We start from the raw sequence: 26,035 nt of genomic DNA on the forward strand, positions 1-26,035 counted from the left end.
CATCGAGCACACTACCACACACATAACTCCCCCTTGGCTGGATGATTTAAGGGATACAAAACATTCCTCGCTAGCCTCCTTAAAAAAATGTATGCTGACAATTTGGATAAGCTGTGTGTTTTTGAAAGCTGAGCCCTGTGAATATCTACAGATGTCGAGTTGTTTATATATATATTTTTTCTTATCCAGTGTGCAGTCAGCCTGGGAAATTGGACTTTCGGAGTAGAATGATTTCCCCTGGTTTGAGGAGATCCATCTAAAATCTCCTTTCAGTTTGACATCTGTTTAGTAAGGAAGAAAACAACAGGCCTGTGCTTTTGCTTACAGAGAGGTTGCTCCTTAGCTGATACTTAACACGGGATTTTTTTTTCCTATGCTGTTTTGGCTTCCTTTTAACAAGCTGAGTCCTGAATTCTGGGGTTTCTCTAAGGAGAAAATGATGAGTTGATAGTTGGTCCTAATCAAGCCCCTGTGTGCTGTTACATAGCTTTGCGGCATGTCGTTTGCGGCAGAGTCTGGGTCTATTTACCAGGACCTCTCCGAAGGGCCCATGTTTGTGCGGTGCTGGCTGTGGTAAGGGAGGGGCTTTTTCCATGCTGTTGCCAGTGGCCCTCCACCCCCTCCCCCAGGTGCAGAAGACCCAAGGCTCCATTTCTTCCTCGAGAACTTTGTTTGGAGGCATTTGGTCAGCTAGGCTTTGATGGAAGCATACTTAAGGAAAGGGTTTATAGCCCCCCCAAGGAAACATGATATTATCCTTGGCTCATAAATTGTTATGACACACATTTACAGAGTTGTTAGGATAATCCAATTTTCCCTATTTTACTGAAAACGAAAAATGTCTGATGGGCAACTGGGCTTCATGTCCTGTCTCGTGCCTCTGTATTGTTCACGGTCTCTTTCTTTACGTAGGTCTGATACCACAGCTGATCGGGGTTGCTCCAGAAAAGGCCATTAAATTGACCGTAAGTTTCTTTCTCAAATCAACGCCATTGGAGTAGATGATCATTCATTCAAGGAAACACTGCTGCTGCTGCTGCGTCTGGCCTTCACGTTGATACGTAGATGTTGCCATTTGTAATTTGTAATGGGACTGGTGTGTTGTACTGGCTTAGCCCAGCAAACATGCAATAGAGGAGATGGTTGGGCATCTCGGGTTAACCAAAGTTGTCCTTCTAATTAGGTGAACGATTTTGTCCGGGACAAGTTTACTACCAGAGATGGATCCATTCCACTTTTCGCAGAAATCCTGGCCGGAGGTTGTGTAAGTATGAACGCTAGGCCCTTCTCTTCAATGGAAAGGCCAGCAGACTCCTTTAACCTTGCCGCATGTTACAGAGGACATATATGTGATGTCTCCCCTGAAGTCAAGGAATTCTGTGTGAGGAATCAGATGCTCGTATGGAATCATTTTTACATCTCTAGTGTATAATTGGACTGATTTACAGTGCAAAAAAAGAGGTAGTATCTTTCTCCATCTGTTCACTTGGCATTCCTGAAGCATAAGGAGTGAGGTTTTCTCCCCCCCTTTTTAAAATTCTCATTTTGATTCATCTTAAGTTACAGTAGCACAGAGGTTAGAGTGCCGTACATGGAGTTACATTGCATGTATATTGACTGGAGCTTTAAAACACCTGTGAAATGACAGATTAGCTAGGCCATGATATTTCAGGAAGGAGACCGGGTGGTTTAATGAGTTACGTGTTGGGCTGCTAGCCACAAGGTCAGCTGTTCAGACTCACCTGCTGCTCCACAGCAGAAAAAGGAGGCTCTGGGAAATCCACCGAAGCAGTTCTACTCTGCCCTCTAGGGTCACTGAGTCTGAATCGACTCGATGGCAGTGGCTTTAGTTCAAGTGTAGGAACAGGTGACACATTGTGGTGTAATTATACTTTTGCTCTCTCAGGGACAGAAGGGGATGTCCAACATCTTTAACTATGTTAGGGCCACTGACAAAACAAATGGATGCAGAGATTCAGATTATGTATACTATAAACACAAGACCCCGATCTTTAAAGTGTGAGCACGATAGTAAAGTCAATTTTCAAATCTAGGTTTGCAGCCCCAGTGGTTTTATTGGTGGTATGCATTTCACATCTGGTAAGATAGGAGTTTTTCAAGACCATTCTCGTCCATTTATTCCTGAAAATGTGAATAACTTCCAGTTGAATTGGCTGGCAGGTTTGACTGAAATCCCCCTCTTTGGGTTGTGGAACCCGAGGTGATGAGGTGGATGACCTTTTCGGCTCTTAATTCAGGGAAGATGCCCTGGGGGCCAGAGAGAGGCTGCTTCAGGTTCTGCGGGATGAGATTTGTCAGCAAGGCACATACCTTGGTCGTCACCTGTCTGCAACCAGAGTTCTTGTGGGAGAGGGGGCTAGGGGGTGGGGGGTGGGTGGTTTGTGTGTGTGTGTGTGTTTTGATTTGCGATGGACAAATAGTGGGCATAGAATTAGACCTTTGCTTGGGCGGCTCACCAAAAATATAATTTCCTTTCTCAGATGCTTCAATTGTTTTCTTCTGATGGGAGAGCTCTGCATATTGTGCATGTTTTTCTCAGTGGTTTTTAATTTCCATTTGGCTGGGAAATTTCCTACCTCAGTTTTACCACAGCGCACGAGTGCGTTTTTCAGGCCTCTGTTAAGTCATGCCCTTTTTGTTTCAAGTAACCAATTATTTCTGCTTCCATTGTGATATCCTGATGGCTTGGCCCACAAGATTGACCAGTTCTCATGGCTGACATGTGACCTACGTGGTTAAAATACCATCAGATATTCCTTCCTTGTTCCACCTACGTATGGGTGGAACATACCTGCTGATAGGTTTGAACTGTGGTGATTTCTATTGAAGTCAGGTGCCTCAAGGGGTGTGCTGACACACTAAATCCCTTCCTTAGTCATGACTCATTTCGGGGAGCTTTGATGGGTTGTCTGGCTGGGAACTGACAGCATGAAAAATAGCCAGGTTGGGCTCTAGGCTGAATAATTTTCTTCCTTCCCCTTTAAATCAGGTAGTTCAAGAGAGGAAAGAAAAATGTACACTTACTACTGCTTTTCTGCAGATGACTAGAATCACACTACGGTGTAAATGATTGTGACAGCTTACTCCTACTTTTGTTAAAGCTCCCCAAAGAGGATGTAGTTCAACACAAAGGAGTAATCTATTTATAGACAGTTGAGCCCTGAGGGATACAGGAACATCTTTAAAAAAATTTTTTTTAATGGATGATACTTGGTAAGCAGTCACTGGTCAACCTTTGGAAGAGTGGCTGCCTTATCCCACGCATGAGACCTCTCCTCATCCTCGTTGGCTGCGGTGCAGTACTATGTCCCCGTGGGGGTCTGACAGGATGCTGCCAGGGCCACCAGCTGAGAAGAGAGCTGCCGCTCTTCCCGTAGTGCCCACTTTCAAAGAGGAACCAGACGCATTCACCCAAAGCAGGTTAATTAGCAAGAAATGGCGACGGCTGCGGCGTGGGCAGGATTGGCTTCCCATGTTTGTACCCAGGAGCCAGACGAGCTGGGATCAGGAGCATTCGTTTTCTTTACGAGGGAGGAAGATCTCTGGGTCCCACCCTGTGGAAATGACTGCATTGCCCTTTCAGAAGGATGATGTCCACTGCTGAGATCATAAAATGGCCAAGAAATAAAAATCTCTGGCCTTTAGGCATTACTGGTTTTTGTTGCTTGTTTTGCTTTGTTATTTACATGCTTTGTTTCTTAAAATATATGATACTGGATGCATGCAAGAGACAGCACATCGGAATAGCTTTAAAAGAGTAATAATGATTATCCATGGACCTGCTAGCCAGCTAAATTAAACCTACTACCATTGACTGGCGTTTGCTGTTGATGTCATCCCAGTCTGCTTAGAGGTACACATGGTTGAGCGCTCTACTACTAGCTGGAAGGTTGGAGGTTCGAATCCACCGCGAGGTGCGGCAGTAGACGTGCCTGGCAATCTGCCTCCCAAAGGTCCCAGCCTGGAGAACCTGATGGAGCACGGTTCCACGGGGCGTCGCCCGGTGTCCGATCTGCTAGGATCTACCAGAAGCAACCTGCTAGGTGCCTAATGAGCGTGTGGGGTGTCCTGCCTGCAGAAAGCTGGCTGTCACCACTGAGACCTACTTGGAGTTCGTCCCTTCCTGTCAGAAACCAGACTTAGACTATGTTCACATTTCACAGGAAAAAATTGTGGCTCGGAATAATCCTCCAAGAAAACTCCAATCTGGTCATATTTCATGGTGGTGATTTGAAAGCAGAATTCCTTATCTTGATTTGCTTCATTTCAACACAGCCCCAAAGAAGATATGTGTTTAGCTTATGATTATCATTCATTGCCATGTCATGACAATTCCTTGAGTGTCTCATATTGGACACTCCTTTATAGGCATTGTCTCATTAGTAGTGCCAGTTGTGCTTGAAGATGCTTCAGCAGGGACCCGACAAGGGTGAGATTTAAATCGCTGCCGTCATACTTGGTGTGTGTTTCCATCCATTCATCCCACCGCCTGTCCATGCTTTCATTCATGGAGGACCAGCTCTGCTTCAGAGTTTCCAGACAGAGCTCCCGGGCCACGCCGGCCTCGCATCTGAGGTGTAGAGTTCAGTGCTTTTCAGCACATTTCAGAGTCTTCCGTGATCACCACGATCCATTTGAGGACATTTTCATCAAAATTTCATCCCAAACCCCAGTACCCGTTAGCTGTTATTCCCACTTCTCTCTCTAGCTTCATCCTCCGCTAATGTGCTGCCTGTCTCTGTAGACGTGCCTATTCTGAGCATTTCACAGAAATGTTACTGTGCCACATGTGGCCTTTCATAAACAGCTTCTGCTGCTCAGCTGACTGCTTTCAGGGATCATCCGTGTTGCGGCATGTGCCAGCCAGTACGTCATTTTTTATAGACACATGGATATCAGGCAGTTCCCGGGTTATGATCGTCTGACTTAGATACAACCTGTAGTTATGAACCAATCCCTGTAAAGCCAATTTTATTAAAAATGCAAAATCTAGGCATTGGTTTATAATAAGAAACGGGCACTACTTTGCAGTGTGCACCAAAGCATTCTTCTTCTTCCTTTTTTGTTAAAGAGTGTACTGGAGAATGTTTTCTAACGCATAGAAAGATTCACTATCGACTAAGACCAACCTTTGAGTGACGTTAGATATGAAGCTAACCTGTGTGCAGGTTTAGGAATAGGGCTGCCTCTACTACATTAGAAGAATCTACCCGTGATGCACATCTGGCATGCGCTCCTCTTTGGGCTGTTGAAATAGCACAGCCATGAACATTCATTGTCTAGGTTTTCTGTGAACATGTTTTTATTCCTCTTGGGTAGATAGACCTAAAATTGGAACCCCTGGGTCACATAGTAACTATGTTTTAACTTTGGAGGGCCTGCCAGCCTGTCTCCCAAAGTCCCTGTGCCCTGTGCCCTTGGCCATTCTCACCAGCAGTGCATGCCACTTCTCTTTCTCTACATCGTTGTCAACATTGTCATTGTCTGGCGTGTTTTTATTATAGCCAGCCTAGTGGGTATTTATCTCATTGTGGGAGGTAAAGAATAGAAGGCTAGCTCTCACACCTCATCACATAGCTAATAAATGCTGGAGCTTTCTTGTGAGTAGAAACATTTTTCTTTTATAACCAACTCTTTTGTATTCCATAGTGTTTTCTTGGGGCATTGAATCAGGGCCCTTTTCCCTGAGTCAGAACAAATCTAGATGAGTCCATTCAACTTTGTAGGAGGTTTTCTTTTCTTAATTCTAGGCATTTATTTGTATAATTAAGCCATAGAGATGAAATGAATTTTACTAATTTGTATATCCTCATGTAACCACTACCTAAATGGTGAATATTTCAGCCCTGAAAGTTCACTTGTCTATCTTCCCATTCAATTCTCTCTCCCCTTCCCTGGGCACCCAGCTTCTGATTTCTGCCACCAGTTTGGTTCTTGTATTTCACACACATGGAATCATACAGAAAATATTCTAATTTAGTGGCTGGCTTCTTTACTTTTAACATAATATTTTTAAAATCCATCCTTCTTGTTGAATCAGTTTGTCCTTTGTGCCCGACTATTATGCCATTCTATAAGTAAACCACAATTTGTGTACCCATTCTCCTATCGATGGACACTTGGGTTGCTTCCAGTTCTTGGCAAGTCTTATGAACAAGGCTGCTGTAAACGTTTGTGTACAAATATATTTGATGACATGTTTTCCTTTTTCTTTGGTGCATGGCTAAGAGTGAAACAAAGTGGATGTTACATTTAACTTATAGGAAACTCCTGATCAGTTCTCTGAAGGGGATAAGCCCTTTCCCACTCTCAGCCACAGTAGTGCATGCCAGTGTTTTCACAGCCTCACCAACATTCGACGGTCTCTTTGATTTTAATCATCCTACGGTATGAAGTGGTGACTCATTGTCGTTTGAGTTTGCATCTTCCCTGTACCAGATGAGCATCTTTTCATAAGTTTATCGGCTAGTTATGTATCTTTCTGTGTTACGTATTTGTTCAAGTCTTCTGCCTGTGGATTTTTTTTTTACAGGTTAGTCATCAAAACAAAACAAAACACAAGCGATTGACTCCCGGGAGTTCTTTACAGTTAGATTCTGGAGGAGGCCTTTTGTCAGACGCACAGTGTTCCCCGGCGGTGGCTTGTCTATTCGTTTTCTTAATGGTGGATTTTTAAAGAAAAACACATTCCATAGCGTTTCTTTGGGCATATCCAGAATCTTAGATGGGAATGAATTCAGATGTTTGAAATCTAAATGGACTGACCACTAGCTACTTTCTAGACGTCTCTCTGGTTAGTAACTGCTTTCAGGCTGTTAAATTATAGCCAGAGATACACTTCCCGTTTACCTGACCGACTGCATCCCCTGCTTCAGAGAGACTGAGGCACCCCTGCAAAGGGCTCCTGCCATCGCTCCAGTTGGAGCGCGACGCGTGTGAGCACGCCTTCCATCCCTGGGTATGTGGCGTTGGAGTGTGATGCGTGTGAGCACGCCTTCCGTCCCTGGGTATGTGGCGTTGGAGCGCGACGCGTGTGAGCCTTCCGTCCCTGGGTATGTGGCGTTGGAGCGCGACGCGTGTGAGCACGCCTTCCGTCCCTGGGTATGTAGCTTCCGGCTGCTTCCTGCTTTCACGTCAGTTCGTGTGCACAGAGCTCTGGGGCGTATGCAGGGCAGCTGTTGGTCCCTAATTTTATATTAATATATCAAGGAATTTTATATTTATGTCACTTGTATTAATAAATCAAGGGAACAAATGTGTATGAATTGTTGACCGGAAAACTGATTTGCTCTGGAAACCTTCATCTAGTTCACTATTAAAAAAAAATTCAGAAAAACTAAAGGAATGGGTGGGTATGACCTATCCAGGTTGTACTGACTTAATGATCTGTCACTTATCTCTGGGTTCGACATCCATTACCATGGCTACGCATACCTCACAGACGAAGTTCATGATTAAAGGGTTTACTGAGGATGTGAACAAGTTGTAATGCCAGTGAGAAATGCGCCGGGTAGTTGTTTACCAGGACATGCTACACAGTTCTGGCCTGCTAACCAATGCCCAAAGGGGCATACCACTCTGCTATAAGCTTCAACTCAAAGGCATTCAGTGCAAGTTCCTTGGTCCAGCAAAGCAGCTCCCTGATTTAAGTGCCCAGAAGCACCCCACTCCAGTAAGCCTCACGCTGAAGGCATTCAGCTCCATGTCACCTGTAAAGTGCCCAGAGGCATGCTGCTCTGCAAGCCAGCCTCCCACACAGAAGCGCTCCGCCGTCCTGCTGCAAGGGTTGGGAAGTCCGTCACTGAGCTCCATGCTCCGGCTCCTGGTTCTGAGGCTGCTCCTCTGATGTCGCAGCTGTCATCTGGATCCAAGAGGGTCTCTGAGCAGGGATCTCGGGTCCAAGGCACCTGCTCCCCTCTTGGCTCTTGCTAGTAATGAAATCCGTACTCATACTTCTCAGGGGACTTATTTTTATACCCAGCAGGATGACATTCCAGGGAAACCAATTTGCAGTTACTCACAGGGAAATCCTATGTGTGTCTTCCCTGACCTTCTCAGCAAAACCAGGCAGGAAAGCTCGTTTGATGGGAGTTAGAGACTGGTTAGAAGAGCCACAATCATTAACTCACTGCCCCAGCACAAGTTTAAAAAGTTCACCACAATCTATGTCAATAGCCTTCCAAACCTACGATCTTTCCCCTCTCCTGGGGTTCCTCTCCTTCAGTGTACACATGCACACACACATACTCACACACTTTCTTGGCAAGTTAAACTTTCACATCTCCAGGAAGTTATTTGGAAACGCTCCTTCCAGGTCCCATGCCTGAGAGCTTGTGTGTTCCCAATTTGCGTACACCGCCCCAGGCGGCGCCCTGCTCAGAGTCCTGATGTGTGAGCTCGCCATTGCGTTCACTGTATTGATCCGTCTTGTTGAGGGTCCTCTTTGTTACTGACAGTCTGCTTGACCAGGCATGGTGACCATCCTTGCTTCTGAGCAGCAGCCCAGATGCACTTCTTCCAGAGCAAATTTGCTCGCTCTTCTGGCAGTTTATTGTCTATTCAGGATTCTTCGCCAACATCATTCGTCAAAGGCATCAATTCCTCTCCAGTCTTCCTGATTCATTGTCTGGCTTTCCCATGGATAGGAGGGGATAGAAAACACCATGCCTTGGATAAGGCCCGCCATGGTCCTCCAAATAACACCTTGGCTCTTTAATCTTTAAAGAACTCTTGCAATAAGAATTGTCTGAGCCCCGAATAAAATCATTAAAACCAAACAAATAAACAACTCTTTTGCAGCAGATTTGCCTCGTTTTCATTACTCCCCAAAGACCAGACTCACTGGTATGGAGTCCGTTCCAACTGCTCGTGACCCTAGAGGGCAGGGCAGCACTGCCCCTGTGGGTTTCCGAGACGAACTCTTTTCAGAAGTAGAAAGCCCATCTTTCTCTCTCAGAGCATCAAGTGGTCCCTAACTGCTGGCCTGTGGGGTCACAGCCCAGTATGGAGCCATGCCGCCACCAGGACTCCCAGTTACCATCTACCCCCCACCCCCCCACCTACCCCGGTCAACTAATTCTGTGGCTATGATCGGTTAGTCTAATTATTTAAAACCTCATATTTTCACCCTTTCCTCCAGGAGCTGGTGTGGCCCTTAAACAAATTGAAGTTGGATTTTCATCTCCTCTCAGGGGAGATGTGATCCCGAGTTGCTCAGAGTGGACATTTCGAGGGGTGGGGATAGTTCTAACCTGGAGAAACAGCAGATCCAAAGGAAAGTACGCAGGGGGCTTTGCACAGGCGGGGCTTGGTCTCCTCCTCTTCATGGGCTCGGTCCCTGGGGTGGGATTGTGAGAGCAGGAGGTGGGACAGGCCCCCTCCTGTGTGCCGCCCCTCAGGCACGCAGTGGTGACATCTCAGTAGAGCGTCCTTCAGCCGTCACTCCTCCTGTCAGCTTTAGTTGGTTTATTTTCTCAAATTAAAAAAAAAATTTTTTTAATGAAGTGACACAAGGTGAAATGGAAGCTTTCACATGTTCCCAGCCCTGTCCTATGAGGTAACCCTTATTCAGAAGGAGCTTCCTTCCCCTTTTTTATGTCTTTCGTAATTCAGTTCTGGAACAAAGAAATGACAACGCTGGAAAAGAAAAGCATCTATGTGTGTTAATATTAGTGCTTGCCTGTCTTTAATAAAATAAGCAGCAAATTTAATGAGGGGAAATATAGGAACTACAGGGTGTAAAGCTAATTTGGGTGAAAAAATCCCACCGTGACGGGTATATTGTCTAATACAAGCATCAGGTGTCCAACAGTGCCCATGGAAGACTATCATCTGTGTCTCCTTGTAGCGCAATGTAAAATTGTATCTGTATCTTCATGTTTGCTTATCACTAGCCCTGGGGCATAGTGGGTAGTGTAGTGGGTTAAGCCCTGACCTGCTAACCACAAGGTTAGCAGTTTGAAACCACCAGCCACCCAGAGGGAGACAGACAGGACATTCTACTTCTGTAAAGAGTCCCAGTCTTGGAAACTCACAGGGCAGGTCCACCCTGTTCTATAAGGCTGCGAGGATTTCAAGTGCATTTAGTTGGTTTGGCGTGCTCGATGTGCACATATATGTAGGTAAAATTTTAAAGATTATTTGTTTAAACTTGGGATGCATAGATAACTAGTATGAGCTGATGTTTTTGTTTTTTTAATATATTTGGCATATATAAATTACCAAATTTATCATCAGGAAGAATGTGTCAGAGAGGTTAGCCTAGTTTGTAAAGGAGCCATTGTTTCTAAGACAGTTCTCTGTCTGTCTGTCTATCTATCTATCTATCATCTATCTATCTGTCTATCTATCTATCTATCATCTATCTATCTATCTATCATCTATCTATCTGTCTATCTATCTATCTATCTATCTATCTATCTATCATCTATCTATCTATCTGCAGTGAATATGTTCGTAGGATTCAGAATTTAAAAGGTTGCTAGGATATGCTCTGGATCTTTTATTCCAGCTACCCAATTTCTCTTTCCACAAGGTAGCCAATGGTCTAACCTTTAAACAATTCTCATTTTGATAAACTATTCTGAGTGCCAATGTATACTGAATATTTTATGCTCGGTTGATGTCATTTGACATGATTTCATTGCCTAGTTTTAGAATCTGGATAAGAACGTATTATAGTTTCCTACTGGGTACTTGAAGTTTTTGTTGCGATTAAAAACCGCAAATATATATTCGTCAAAATATCGGTACTGTTTTTCCTCCTCCATGGAAAAGGCACGGCATTTTTATTTTGCAGTTTGGCATTCAGATGGTCATGCTCCATCAGTATGTGTACTGAAGGCGCCTGAGTACACGGTGTGTCTCCGTTGGCGTTCATTGATAAATATGTGACAGTTTGCCCCCATCAAGAGTCACCACCTCAGAAACCCCAGGGAGCAGTCCGACTCTGTCCTGTAGCGTTCCTGCTGCTCAAAATCAACTGTACAGCAGGGGACCTTTAGGATTTCATAGTTACTGTAAGTAGCCCCCCCCCCCCCCGCCTGCCTCCACACCAGGTTGCGGCACACTTTCCATTTGTAAAGCCATGCCCAGAGAGAGGCGTGGGGATCTGCTTGTAAAAGGTCACATCCATACCGTGACTCGGCGCATTGGGTTATGGTGTGGTGCGGAATATTGGAAGGACTGTGGACGGCTAGACAAACGAACGCAGCAGTCTGGCCAGAATGCTCCTCAGAGGCGAGGATGGGAAGGCTTCCTCTCTCGTACTGGGGACATGTTGTCAGGAGAGACCAGGCCCGGGAAAAGGACATCGTGTCTGGTCAAGCGGAGGGGCAGCGAAGCAGAGGAAGACCCTGGACAAGTTAATGGTGGCTGTCACCATGGGCTCCAACTATGAGGACCCGGAGGTGCTTCCTTCTGTCACACCCAGGGTCGCAATGAGTTGGGCGTTGTTTCTTAGGGCCCATGGGAGTCGGAGGGAGAAGGGAGCCGTGGGTGAGGTGTACTCTCTGTTCTACAGGATGCCACAATGTACGCATGATTGACAGCAGGAAAGAGCTTCGAATTCGTTTAGTGTCCATGTTTAGTGGCTAGCACCCAGTGACTGACAGCACCTGGTGGTGTCACGTCTTCAGAATTATAATAAACATCTCTGGTTCTGCCTTTTTTCTTTCTTCTTTTAATCTGCTGTAGGATACACATAAAGTGTACTTCCCCAAGGATGGTCTTTCCAACCATGATTTCAACAAGCGCTTTCAGGAAAAAGTCATACACTTGCTCGATTGCTTTTGGTCTTTAATACAAGCTACGGGAGCCATAACTTGGATTATCATTTTAACCTAATTTGTCACTCAGCATCCCTTTTGAAAGTATTTGTTTGCTTAGATTGAAACACTGAAATGCTTCCTCCTGCCTGCAGAGCGACAGATTAGCAGAGAGAAACGCAGGCAAATCACCATGTAAAATTGGGTCAATATGTGTGCTGCTTGTTTGGGCGCCTGTGTGCTGGTGGTCTGGATTGCGTCGCGTTGGGAGCTGCCGGTAGCTGAGAGAATGCAACAGTGAGGTTGCACCTCCCTGCTCCCTGCTCGGCCCAAGACAAGGAGCGTCTGCCCTGGGCATCTGGGACGGGCAGGTATTTCAGGAAGAGGCTGGGGGTTATAGTCCCAGGATAGTCAGGGGTATGGCCTGAAATGCGTCCCCACCTTCCTTTGGCAGGGGATCTGGGGGAGCTGTGGCTTTGGGAGACTGGACTGGACCCGAAAGCTGCACAGGGTTTTATGGTTTTATTTCTGGTGGTCTTTGCTCGGCTTGTGGAATTGCTGACCCTCAAAGAGGCCTACATGTCACATGTCACACGTGTGCTATGCAGTTATTATACAATTGCATCCCTAGGAATGAGTATTAATGTTACATTAGTAATTTTCTATTTTACATGGGAGGTCAAACCTCAGGGCTTTAAAAATAAAAATTTAAAAAAGGCAAATGCACATTGGCTATCTAGGTTCCCCTGCACGTGTTGTAAGCATTTAAGTTCTAGACAAATTAGTGATCATTCTTTATTTATTTTTAAAAATCATTTTATTGAGAGCTCATACAACTCTTATCACAATCCATACATGCATCCATTGTGTCAAACACTTTTGTACATTTGTTGCCATCCTCATTTTCAAAACATTTTCTTTCTACTTGAGCCCTTGGTGTCAGCTCCTCATTTTTTTCCCTCCATTCCCCCATGAACCCTTGATAATTTATAAATTATTATTTTCATTTCTGACGACACCGACCACTGTCTCTATTCACCCATGTTTCTGTTGTTGCCTGTGATCATTACTTTTTAAAAAGTGTATCCCTAACAATTCCTTCTAGGAATGTGGTGATGGTTATATTAATATAAACAGCTACAGTTTGAGATGAAGTTGTGCAAGTGGACATTTGCACATGAATAAATGTGTGTGTACATGTGTAATGTTTTCATGGTCATACACATTTTCCCTTGCTTACGGAAGCCAAAGAAAGCGGTGGTTTTATTAAACATTCGGCCCCCTTTCTCTCCTAGTTAATAGATTTCAGAGGCACGCCTTCATTACCCCATTCAGCTCTCTGTCTCTCCTCTTGGGCCAGAGTGATGACCGGCATGTTGTACTTCTGGTAGCTAGGGCCTCTGTTTCCCAGCTCTGCCTTCAGGAGTTTCTCAGGTTTTGTCCTGGAGAGAGAGTGGAACTTGTGTGTCCCTTTGGCTGGGGGTAGCTGTGGGCCTCTCTCAGAGCTCTGCTGAGTATAAAGCCAGGGAAAGACTGGAGCCAGAGACTGCTCCTCTGGGTGCAAGCCTCCCACCCTTTGAGGAGGAAGCAAGTGGCCCTGCTAAGGAGAAACACTGCAGGTGGGCACGTGAGGTTTCGGGCATACCTTTACATGAGTCTTCTGCCATTGTCTCATGCCTTTTCACGGGGGAATTAGTTCTGTCACATCTGGCTTTGCTTTTGTTTTCCAAATGAGTTTATTAGTTTAGCTGCCTTGATGTGCAGGGTGGGGGTGGCCCCCCTGGAAAGACGGCTCGGAGAAACACGCCTGACATCTGAAATAGAAACAAACCAGGCTGAGCTGGTCCCAGCTAGCGCACTGGCCCTCATTCCTGGTGCGGAGCGAGAGGTGAGGTGGTAAGACAGCGAGGCTTTCCTGGATTTTCCTTCCTCCCCATGCTAGCAGGCCCCCATGGAAAGGTGTTTCTACCTCTCTCCCACAGGCTGGCGGCTCCCAGGTCATCTTTACGAACCCACTGGAGATCGTGAAGATCCGCCTGCAGGTGGCCGGGGAGATCACCACAGGCCCCAGAGTCAGCGCCCTCAATGTCCTCCGAGACCTGGGCCTCTTCGGTCTGTACAAGGTGGGTAGCTGCCCGAGGGGAGCCTGTCTCCCACTCCGTGAGAACGTGGAAAGCTGAGGCTTGTCCAGTAGGGTCGTTCCTGAAAAATCCAACAAAACGGAAAGATCGGAGGCGAGCACTGCCTCGAGTTGTCCTGTGGCTCCTACTGCTCTTTGGGCTGGTCTCTGACTTCCCGATAAGTCTTCATGGTTACTGTGAACTTGACGGAGAATCTGAATCTCCTCGGGGTTATCTTCCCAGGAGTCTCCCTTTGTCTTAATAATTTGATCACAGTCAAACCATAGTAGAGTTTGGTAGGCTTGATGAGTCTTTAAGAAGTTAAGTGGTGGGATTTGTCAATAATGAATTCCATTTAAAAAAAAGAAGCAAACAAATAAACAGAACTGTATTGTATTTTAGCAAAACGCCAGTCAACAGATTCCTTCCCGGCAGGTACACTTGCTCCCATCATTACAGATCAGAGGTAATGGAGCAGAAGCTATTATTTCTCTTAAACACGGAAGAGCAATGCTCTCCATTCCCTTGCCTGGTGGAAGAGGGGACTGCCGAAATGTAGCCCCCAGGCGACTGTTGCCGAAGCATCTGACTTATTTATACATCCACCGCTGCTGTAATGTGTACATTTGTTTCGGTAGCTGCAAACTAGAAATGAGTAATTCTCTAGATTAGAATCCCCGAGCTCCGGAATGTTCTGGCGATCTGCACGCCCGTGAGGCCTTCTCTCCGGAGGCCGTCGCACATGGTCTGCCCACTCCCTCGACGTCCGTCCTCCTTGGACTTCCTTCGGGGACAGAACTGCTTCACAGGATTGCTCTCTGCACCCTCCTTGGCGGCGCCCCTGGCTTTTTTTTCTTAATGTTTGCGTTTACCTTTTAAAAAACAGACCTGTTAGAGGAACAGGTGCTAGAGGTGGCCGATTGTCCCGCTTGGCAATGCCCCGGGCAGTGGACTAGCTCTGGGCACTGACAAAGCTGGGGAAGGTGTCACCAGACAGCTCCCCCTGGGGGGTCGGCTCCTCCATGGCCATTGCCTCCCCTCCTTGGTTGAGGACACAGGGGTTGAGGAAAGATTTGTGCTTTCCCCTTCCCAATATCATCCTTCCCGGCATGCTTCGACTGACCTGGTTCTTCATTTCTTCAGTTGCCTTTAGTTGGGAATCAAGCCCTTAATCTTGGGACTTCGGGACTCTTATGGGCTCCATCAAAGCCAGACTGAACAAGCAGAGCCTGTAGGTTTGAGAACTGGAAACCATATTTCCCTTGAAAGTCGAGTCTGTGATGGAATCTCCAGAAAAGTCTTCATTGTAAGAGTCATTGGCACACCCCAGTCTCTAGCTCTAGACCGCCAGGGTCCCCCGTCCTTTTCCCACTTTGGCCACACACGTCCCCTGCCACCCACCAGCTCCTAGCTCTTCTCCTTCCACCCCAGTCCCAGTGCAGTTGGAGGGACAGCTGGCTTGTCACCCAGGGACAGCTGGCTTGTCCCTCTGGGGCATTCACTCTGTTTACACAACTGTTTTGCCCTATTTCCTCACTGTGTGACAGGGTGCCAAAGCGTGTTTCCTCCGAGACATTCCCTTCTCTGCCATCTATTTCCCTGTTTATGCTCACTGCAAACTACTTCTGGCTGATGAAAACGGACGCGTGGGAGGCTTAAATCTCCTTGCAGCTGGAGCCATGGCAGGTAATTACAACTTCTTTTTGTTCTTTCATTTTTAACCAAAAGAGCTCTCCCCCATTCTCCTGAAGCAGCCCCGACTCTCCATGGACTTCCCCCCTTCATTTCTGGGGGTGAGGGGTTATTGTTTGTATCTGACTCCGTTTAAATATGAGCACTTTTTTCTCTTTTGTGGGATGTGCTGTAATTCTGATGAGCGTTAATTACATTTGCATAATGTGGATAAACAGCTTAATGCAGCTTAGCAACTTGGAGCCAAATTAGATCTGCCCATCTAAATTGGGCTTTCATCATTAACGCGTTTCTTAGTCTCCCGTGCCCCTGAAACCTTGGGAGAAGACAAACTAAGCATTAAGGTGGAAAAGTTCTCTATCAAATCAGCGGTTTTGTTGTCCCTACTGGGATGTGCGGGGCCCAGCGCGGGGGCCCTCCCTCTCTATCTCCGTCAGGCCCAGAAGCTCTGCCTAGTCGTCCTGCCATGCCCAGCATTGGACCCGAGAGGGCAGCACAGCCCATATGCACATCAGCCCACCCAAAGCGTGCTTGGCGCCTCTTGTGACCCCGAAGGCTTTGTGTAATGGTAGTGGTAGTTTGTGTCAACTGGGCTGGAAGCTCACTCGTCAGTGCCTGCTTTCCCATTGCCGTCAAGGCGATGATGAGTGGTGGAAGTTCTTAGCATTGCACAGGGGACCTGTCACACAGGACTACAGGGGGGCTGCCTTCCATGCTGGCTGGCTGCCACGGGGACCAGGTGGATTTGAACCAACAACCTCTGGTAGTCATCAAGTACACACACTGTTGGTGCCCCCCAGGGGATAGTAATAATAACCCCACTGCTATGGTGTCAATTGTGACCTTATTGACCCTGATTAGAATGCCCAAAGCTGAACAGTCTCATCACTCTGCCCAGGTGAGGCCGGTGGGTTCGAACCACCGACCTTGTGGTTAGCAGTTTGACGCTTACCCGACAGCACCACCAAGGCTCCTTCTAAGAGCTCAGTAAATGTCAGAGGAGTAAATGAAGACGTTATCTAGTCAAAGGTACCAGATGAGGGACAGAAAAGCTGCCGCCTGAAAGAAGAGTCTCACAACTGTGGGGGTGCAGAGCGTCTTGAATGGAGGGCCAGGCATCCAGGACTCAGGTGACAGAGGAAGGACAGACACGGGCTTGCTGGATTCCTTCTCCGGCGGCCCTGGCCCGGCCAGCGGGACAGCCTGGGCGCGTCCTGCACTGTGGCGTGTGGTGGTGCTGGGAGGATGTGCCGTCTTTCTCCTGGACCATGAACCGAAAAGTGGGTGAAGGGAGATGTCAGACAGGGCAAGATATGACAAAATACCAATTTATAAACTATCAAGGGCTCATGAGGGAGGGGGGAGTGGGGAGGGAGGGGAAAAATGAGGACCTAATGTCGGGGGTTTAAGTGGAGAGAAAATGTTTTGAGAATGATGTACAAATGCGCTTTACAAAATTGATGTGTGTATGGATTGCGATAACAGTTGTATGAGCCCCTAATAAAATGTTTAAAAAAAAAAAGATTTAAACCAAAAAAAAAAAAAAAACTAGGGGAAAATTGTATGTTTCATCATTGCTGCACGCACCTGACTGGCTCGTCTCCTCCCTGAGACCCCTCTGCAAGGGGATCTCCAGTGGCCTACTAATGGGCTTTGGGTCTCCACTCCGCACTCCCCCCATCATTCGCTATGGTAAGATTTTTTGTTCTGATGTCCTTGGTTCTGAGCGCCTGTCCAGCCCCACTCCTGTCCTCACCAAAGCCTCGGTTCAAAGGGGGCCGGTATTTCCCCCGCAGGCTTCCCCTGTGTTTTCTAGCCGACAGCCAACAGCCAAAAAACAGTCTAATCGCAGACAGGCACTTTGCCAGGGCCTGACTGAACCAAATAAACATTTCCATGAAACTGTCAGCACCGACTTCTTGCCCACAGACATTTGATGTCAGGTTTCAGAATGAGAGAGGAGTTTTCCTAATTTTCTCCAGCAAAGCTTTGCTGGCAGGCACTGACTGAGAACACTCAGAATCCTGCCCCCAGAGGCAGGCAGCTTACCCAGGCTCCTCTGGGAGGAGGTAGTTGCATGGTCTCCGAGTTTTCTAGCAAAGTGCCTCCCTTCAGCACCACCCCCTCCATCTATCTGGTGAGGAGACAGTGGGAGAAGCTGAGTTCCTCTCCTCCAGGGAAGGCTGCGTTGTGCCTTGCTTCCCTGGCTTGTTGGAGAAGTAAAAGGTGTGGTCATGAAATCCATTTCTGTGTCCTGCTGCTGACCAGTCTCCACATGACCACAGGGTGGTCAAGCCTGTCCGCAGGCAGCTTGCCCACTGTTCTCCTCTCGTCACCCGGCCTGCAGCTGGAATGACTGTGTCAGACCAGAGTCACACTCCACTCTCCTGTTAGGCCCCAAACAGGTGAAGGCCCGTCGCATAGCTAGACTGACAAAAACAGTGCGATGGATTGACATCATCCTTTTGTTTCCTGTTATGCATGAAAGCACTTGTGTTTTATTTAAGGGGGAAAAAGAGGTAAAAGAATAGATAGCAAAGCCTGAAAGGGAAGGTGAGTTGTCCTGTTACTACTGCTGCCTTTCCCCGGCTTCTCTCCGTGCTGTAAGGTGCCTCAGTCGAGAGCCATTGTCCGAATCTAGAAGGAAGGGCAGAGATCCTGCTCTGGCTTCCATGTCCCCCTCTTCACGAGCACTGGTGTGTGTGTGTGTGTGTGTGTGTGTCTCGCAGGGCCCTTAGGGAATTTAGAGGTCCCATCAGGTGGCTAATGTTGCTGGTGGTGTGTGTGTGGGGGTGTCGGCAGCCTCTGGCCCCTTGGTAAGGGACCGTGGAGATTGAATGCCGCTATCTCCCTGAAGGTGTGCCTGCGGCTTCCCTGGTGACCCCTGCTGATGTCATCAAGACAAGACTGCAAGTGGCCGCCCGAGCCGGCCAGACGACCTACAGCGGTGTTGTGGACTGTTTCAGGAAGATCCTCCGGGAAGAAGGGCCCTCTGCGTTCTGGAAAGGGACGGCAGGTAGGGGCTGGGGTCCTGTGGCCTGACACTCGCATCCGGCTCCTGGTCTGGGGGCGTGGTGGGGGTGGGGCTGTCTATGTCATGGCCAGTGTGGTCTTCACTCAACCCCCCTCCCACCTGTCTTGCAGCTCGAGTGTTTCGGTCCTCTCCCCAGTTTGGCGTCACCTTGCTCACCTACGAGCTTCTCCAGCGGTGGTTCTACATTGACTTCGGAGGCCTGTAAGTGCTCACGCTCACGCTGGTCTCCAAGGGCCAGCACCGCAGCCTTGTCTTGTTCTGTGCGCCCCATTTGGGAACGGCTCTTGGGGGCCCGCACACTTGGGGTAGTAGTGCTCTCGAGACGCTGTTGAGCTCAGAGTGGGACCTTGGCAGGGTGACATCAGACTTAGCATTCCGAGAGGGACAGGGTAGCAGCAAACTAAAATACTGGGAGAGCAAGCGTGGGCTTTTAATGACAGCAGACCCTGAGCCCCTGGGTTTCGGACCTTAGGATGTGTGTTTTAAAGGTCGGCCTCCTTTCTGGCCCGCTCACCTGAAGGAAGGTAAACATTCCTGAGTGACGCTTTTGAGAACTTTCTCTCAAAGATTTAAACCATTTTTACACCAATGATAATTTCATTTTTCAAATCACTAAGTAAAGAGGCTGCTACATCTAATTTTGTGTGGGAGGGTTGGACACCCCAAAACCAATAGGTTCAGAGAGGCTGTGTCCACTAGGAGGTCTAGACCAGGCACTGGGGTCTCGTGCGCAGCCTGGTGCTCAGCACACTTGCTGGCTGGGTAGCAGAGGGGTCGTGTGTTGGATTTGCTGGGAGCGAAAGGTGGAACGGGGAGCCAGCCAGCTCAACCAAGTTAGGGGGTTGCTGCGTAACCGTGGAGTGGAGGGACCTGTGCAAAGAAGGGAGAGTGCCACCTTACATCCCATCCTCGGGTTCACACGTTCCTGTGCTCCCACCTCCGGGGGTGGAAGAATGAAATCGCCTTCTCTTTCAGCGACTTCAGTAAAAGTCTGTGTGATCTACTCTGTTGGAAATTAAAAATGATCTCAAAGTAAGACATTACAAGAAAAGGCGTCAGCTTAATTTAGTCTGTGCTCAGTGCAGAAGTTTTGGAAAACACAAAAAGTTTACAGAAAATGAATCCGTATGGACAAAATAATAATTTATAAATTGTCAAGGGTTCATGAGGGTGGAGTAGGGGAGGGAGGGGAAAATGAGCTGATATCAAGGGCTCAAGTAGAAAGCAAATGTTTTGAGAATGATGATGGCAACACATGTAGAAATGTGCCTGACACAATGGATGGATGGATGGATTGTGATAAGAGTTGTATGAGCCCCCAATAAAATGATTAGAAGAAAAGGAAAAAAGAAAACGCATCAGTAATCCCACCTCTCCAGGGTGCATTTGTGTTAGTGCCCCGGTGGGTGTTTTCCTGGTCTGTGTTCTTAGCGGCCCGGAAGCCCTTTCTCCTCCACGTGAGGTGTGTGCGCGGGTGCTGCGGCCCAAGCTGTGGCCCAAGCCGCTGCCGGTCAGGAGGGGGCCCGACTGCAGGGCGGCGGTGGTCGGCTGCCCTCCCAGGCTTGCAGGCTCACTAACCCCGTGCTTCTTCCCGTCCACAGCAAGCCGTCTGGCTCGGAACCGACCCCTAAATCGCGCATCGCAGACCTCCCTCCCGCCAACCCCGATCACATCGGCGGCTACAGACTCGCCACAGCCACCTTCGCGGGCATCGAAAACAAGTTTGGCCTTTATCTTCCCAAGTTTAAGTCTCCCAGCGCTGCAGTAGCTCAGCCCAGGCCGGCGGCGCCAGCTCAGTGACAGCCACGGTTGGTGTAGCAAGAGATGGCAGCCCGAGGGCAGAGTGGCCTGGGGGAGCAGCCCTGCGGGGCACCCAGTCAGCTGCATGGTGCTGGCTGAGCCCGAGTCAGGGCGCCCTTTCTGTATGACACATACCTGTATTTGTGTATAAAGTAACCATTGGCCGGGGAGGGGGTGGGCGGGGGGAGACGCGGCCCGGCCTGAGCTTTAGTCCGACGTGATGAAATGTTTTCTAAGCCTTGGCATGCATTGTAGTGTTCTAGCCTCAGCTTCGCACCGCTTGGCACTTCCAGCGACTGTACATATTGTACATCTTTGTACAGAGACACCTCGGCACCTCATCCCCACGAATCACATGGATAGCTATGTAACTCCGTTCCGAGTGGCTGGAAATGGACAGGACACTTTGAACGTGTTTTATTGAGAATCACGTTAAAAAAAAACAAAACACAAAAAGAATCACGTGAAAATAAATGTATTAAAGCGAAACCCAGGCTCTTGTTAGTGAGTGGTAGTTAAGCTGCAATATTAGACGCCTTTAATTCACAGTTTGTTTTCCGTCCTGGAATCCAGAGGTACTTGCTCTGCATAAAAGGCATAAGGAGCCCAGGTGCTGACAGTATTACCTGGAGTAAGAGGTACTTTGGAAAGGTGCGTGCCAGTGGGAGCCGCAGGTCCAGGCTGGTGCCTTGTGCGAGTGGCGTTTGCATTTTTATTTCATGTGTGTGGGCAGGGTCCTCCCCTCGTCCTCAAAAGGCATTTCCCGGGCAGCCCCTCTACGACTGCGCATGCGGACCAGGGGTTTTGCCTCCTGTGACACTGCCAGGATGAGGCCCGGCGCCAGAAGAGGAAAGAGTGCTTGGGCAGCTCCCTCCACGTGGATACGATCCCCTTACAAATAAAACAAACACCACAATGTTCGCACCGAGTCGGCTTTTCCTTCCTAGGTAAACTGATGGTGCTTGCGGTTGTGATCTTGTGCCGATTCCAGCTCTCACGATAGGTTTACCTTTCCTCCCCCCTTTATAGGAAACAGGTCATTGGGTTTGGTAGGACTTGGTTAGAGAGAGGAGGGTAGGGGAAAGTGATAAGCCCCCGTCGCATGACTTAGTTGGGGCTGGGTTCTTAGGAGGCCAACTGCAAACTACTTATTCCAAAAGTCACTGGCCAAGGGTGTGGTTACTAATGTGAATCTAAACATGCACCTGGACAGCCAGATCCACCCAGCTGGGCTATGGGTATGATTTGATTTGGAGAGTCAGAGTTTGTTTACTTGAGCAAAGCACTTCGGGGGAATGCTGTTACTATTGCCTGTGAGCCAGGGTATGAAAATATATTTCCTAGAGGTAAGCCTGGCTGAGGAGAGGCCACGTCACTAGTAGCCAACACCGTGCTCATCCGTTGGTGGTGAACAGCCCCGTAGCCACAGCTATAGGCTCTCTCCAGCCTGTCCAGGAACAAAAGAATTAGGTTAAAAAGCAAATTCAAAACCAACTAGATGAGTTGGTTTTTCTGTGAATGGGAGAAATAACAATGCAATTGTTCAGCTACAACCACTTGCTACGAATATACAAGTAGTTCGTGAATGCACCCATCCTGCCACACAATTCTCGCCACGTACGTCTATGTAAGAACTTGGAGGTCGTCACTGCTAACAGCTGAGAGCATAAAGCCACTGTTTCCCTTACATCTCTATAAACACATGCACATATTGAAATGTTAAAAGCAGGATTGTGCTGTGTATGTGACTCGCTTTGATTTGTGTTAGCGATCTTTGCATATCATTTCATAACTATTTTTAAATAGCTTAAATTATTTTTAAATAGTATGCCATTACATGGATTATATGTTCGTAAATATTTCCTTACATTAACTCACATCGATTATTTACTGATATCAATTAATTTTCCCCATTGTATACAATGCTTAGGGAGGGTAAACTTCTTTACACATGTATCTTGAGTCTATAGGCGCTAGTATTTCTTTATGAGGATAAAAATTTAGAATTGGAATTGGCAGTTCACGGGGCTTTACAATTGGATAGGTAATTGTTCTTTAAAAAGGCTTTACTCATTTACTTTCCTACTGACAGCATATGAGAATGCCTATTTCTTTGCAGCCTCACCCTCAAAATGAGTGTTATCAGTCTATTACATTTGAGGCAGATCATGAGAGGGGATCATTGCTTTAATTTTCCTAATTACTAATCAGGTTGAATGTCTTTTCATGTTTACCAGCTCCTTGTACGTCCTTCTTTTGTACTATAAAGCACATAGAACATGTGTGTATACATGGTTATGCTATATTATATACATGAGGGCTCCCCCCCAAAAAACAGAAAAACCTCTGCTAGGTAGAACTTTTGTAGTATGTATCCCCCCCACCCTAGGCAAACATGGAGCAACTTGCTCTGAGTTAGTGCACCCAGTGGCATCACCTGGGAAGATTCTCTCTGGTCACAGTGAATTTTTCCGTAAAAGCAGTTTTGCTCAAATCTTGTTTTTTGTAATGGCCAATTTAAGAGAACAGCATGCAGCTGTGAAATTTTGTTTCCTGTTCAGGAAAAGTGCCACAGAAACTTGTGATGTTGAACATACTTACAAGGACAGCCCCATGGGAAAAATTCAAGTGTACGAGTGGTTTTGTTTCAAAAAAAGGTGAAATGTTGATTGATGACACACCTCATTCTGGACATCGGTCAACTTCCTGAATGGACAAAAATGTTGGCTTGGAGTTTGTTCCACCAGGTCAGACTGAATCAAGCTTTCTATTTAGAGGTTCTGAAAAGACTGCATAACAGTGTGTGACAAAAAAGGCCTGATTTGTGACAGGTTTTGCCACCATGACAATTCACCTGCTCACACAGGCATCTCAGTGTGCCAGTTTTTGGCAAAAAGCAGCATGCCTCTCTTGCCCCATGCAGCTGACTCACCTGACCTTCCTCCGTGCAACTTCTTTTTATTTCCATGAATGCAGAGGGACATGAAAGGACAGCAATTTGACAACTTAGAAGAGGCGAAGAAAAAAATGAGGGAGGTGCTGTCAGCCATCCAGATGAGATCGAAAATTGTTTCCAAGAATGGAATCACAGATTTGACAAATGTATTAAGTGTAACGGAGAGTACTTTGAAGGTGATAAGGTTGTTTTGTAAAACAATTTAAATACATAGCTTTGAAAAAAATTCTGGTTTTGAGGGCTACCCCCTCATATACATTTTTTGAACAATCATAAAGTCATGTTACCACTCAGGTCAAGAAATAGGACCTCATCAGCACCCCAAGAGTGATTCTTGTGCTCCTCCCCCCACTGTCCTGTCTGCCTCAGCCACCAGCCCGACTCTTCATTTCTAGGATTTCTGCTACAGGTGAACCGTACAATAGGAGATACACACCTCATGGCTATACCGAGGCCCTGTTTGTGAAATTAATACACATGCAATCATATTGTATATATTCTTTTGAGAATTATTTTCTTTTGCTAAGCATTCTATTTATAAGATTCGTCTATATGATATGTAGTTGTTGTTTATTTCATTGTACAAATATGCTACAATTTATTTTTCCATTTTATTCTGGATGGGCACTGGGTTGTTTTCCATTTGGGGCATTGCAAATCATGCTGCTATGGATATTTTGTACTTGCATTCTAGAGTATGCAGTTAAAAAAAAAAACAAAACCAAATAACTTCTTTAAGGATAGACACCTAAGGGTTTGTAGAATTACAGAGTTGCCGGCCACATTATATTCAACTCTACTAGAGCATGTCAAACTGTTTCCAAAAGTTCCTATACTGATTTACATTTTCCCCAGGGTGTCTTGTCAGGCACTTTAATTTATGCAAAACTAGTATCTGTAGTTTGTATATGTATAATGGTGTCACTGTGATTTTAATTAGCATTTTGCTTTTATTAATTATGGCCATTTGGGTTTCTCTGTGGTGAATGAAATTTGTTAAAAGTCTATCCATTTTTCCTTTCACTGACTTGCAGGGGTTCTTTACATATTTTAGATACTACTCTTTTCTAAGTTATTTGTGTTGAAAAACCTTTTCAACTGTATGACTTGCTTTTTCACAACTTTAAGTTTAGTAATTTCAAGTGTATCAATTGAATTTCCTTTTAAGTTTAGCATTTTTTGTTTTGTTCTTAAAAAAAATGGTTTTCTTCTAAGTCATGAAGGTAGCCCATATTTTCTTCTTAAATGCTTTGTAGTTTTGCCTATCATATTCAGATTTCATCCCACTTGGAACTGTCCTTAGCATATGACATGAAGTTTCTTTTTAGAGGGTTTTTTTTTCTCTTGCTTTATATTGCTAGTCTGTTGTCCTAGCACTGTTTATTTTAAAAGGCCAGCCTCCCTCATTGTTTTCAGTGCCTTTCTGTTATATTGAGTGTTGATACAGTCAATGCTTTATTTTTTTTACTGTTTTCACCTTGTTCAAAAGCTTGTGGCTCTTTTGGGTTCTTTCTTCTTCCATTGAAACAGCTTGCCAAGTTTTATTCTAAAAGCAAAACAGGTTGAGATTTTATTTGAGTTGTAATGAATCGATAAGCCATTTTGGGACAATTTGCATTCTTATCATATTGGGCATTTCAAGCCGTGAACATGATATATGTATCTCTATTTTAATGTCTCAATAAAATGTTATAATCACAAAAGAGGTCTTGTACATCATTTGTTATATATATTTCTAGGTACCTTACTTATCTGGATGCTATTATACATTGTATTTAAAAAATATTTTTGGCATACAGGATTAAGAAAGAATTTTTCCTTCAACTTTTATTTTTTTAAATGTCCAACTTACAAAAACGTGTAGAGGCCAAATGAACCCTTGAATACCTTTTACTTATGGTGAACTTATTTGTATTTTCCCACACTTACTTTTTTTGGGTATAAATCATTTTACTGGGCACTCTTACAGATATTATAAAAATCCATACAGCAATTATATCAAGCAAACTTGTACATATTTTGCCATCATTTTCAAAATGTTTTCTACTTGAGCCCTTTGATATCAGCTCTTTATTCCTTCCATCACCTTTGTGAACCTTAAATTATATATTATTATTTTTTCATATCTTACACCATCTGCTTTAACCCTTCACCCACAGTTCTCTTCTTTGTCCCTCTGGAGGGGGTTATACATTCATCATTGCTATCAGTTCCTCCATTCTCCCCCCCCTCCCCATACCTTCATGGATTCATTATTCCATTACTGTTTCTGAGCGGGTTATCTGTCCTGGATTCCATGTGTCAAAAGCTCTTATCTCTACCAATGTATATGCTCTGGTCTAGCAGGATTTGTGGGGTCACAGTGGGGCTAGAAAACATTAAAGAACTAGAGGAATGCTGTGTGTTTTGTAGGTGCGATATTGCACCCTGGTTGAATCATTCCTCTTGTGTGTCCCTTCTGTGAGGGAAAGTTCAGTTGTCAACAGATGGGCTTTGAGTCTCCACTCTGACCCCTCTCCTTCACATTGATATAACTGTTTGTTTTTGATCTTCTGATACCTGATCCCATCGACACCTCTTGATCACACAGGCTGGTTCCCACACTTACTTTATGTGCACATTTTTTTAACTGAATGAATTGAAAGTT

General features: G+C 46.1%; 1 protein-coding gene across 2 annotated transcripts in view; it reads left to right on the forward strand.

Moving 5' to 3' along the window:
- The window catches only part of SLC25A12 (solute carrier family 25 member 12), a 92,926-nt gene extending 71,574 nt beyond the window's left edge, over positions 1-21,352 (forward strand). For both annotated transcript variants that reach the window (XM_004703741.3, XM_045298460.1), the window contains 7 exons: positions 913-965; positions 1,184-1,264; positions 13,769-13,909; positions 15,454-15,592; positions 18,456-18,614; positions 18,743-18,833; positions 20,234-21,352. In XM_004703741.3, coding sequence (XP_004703798.1) covers positions 913-965; positions 1,184-1,264; positions 13,769-13,909; positions 15,454-15,592; positions 18,456-18,614; positions 18,743-18,833; positions 20,234-20,432 — 863 coding nt within the window. In that variant the 3' untranslated portion in view covers positions 20,433-21,352. The remainder of the gene's footprint in view (positions 1-912; positions 966-1,183; positions 1,265-13,768; positions 13,910-15,453; positions 15,593-18,455; positions 18,615-18,742; positions 18,834-20,233) is intronic.
- The last annotated feature ends 4,683 nt before the right edge of the window (positions 21,353-26,035 follow it).

Source organism: Echinops telfairi, unplaced genomic scaffold (genome assembly GCF_000313985.2).
Source record: "Echinops telfairi isolate 266 unplaced genomic scaffold, ASM31398v2 ScPeMD7_4;HRSCAF=17, whole genome shotgun sequence".
In the NCBI taxonomy this organism is placed as follows: domain Eukaryota; kingdom Metazoa; phylum Chordata; class Mammalia; order Afrosoricida; family Tenrecidae; genus Echinops; species Echinops telfairi.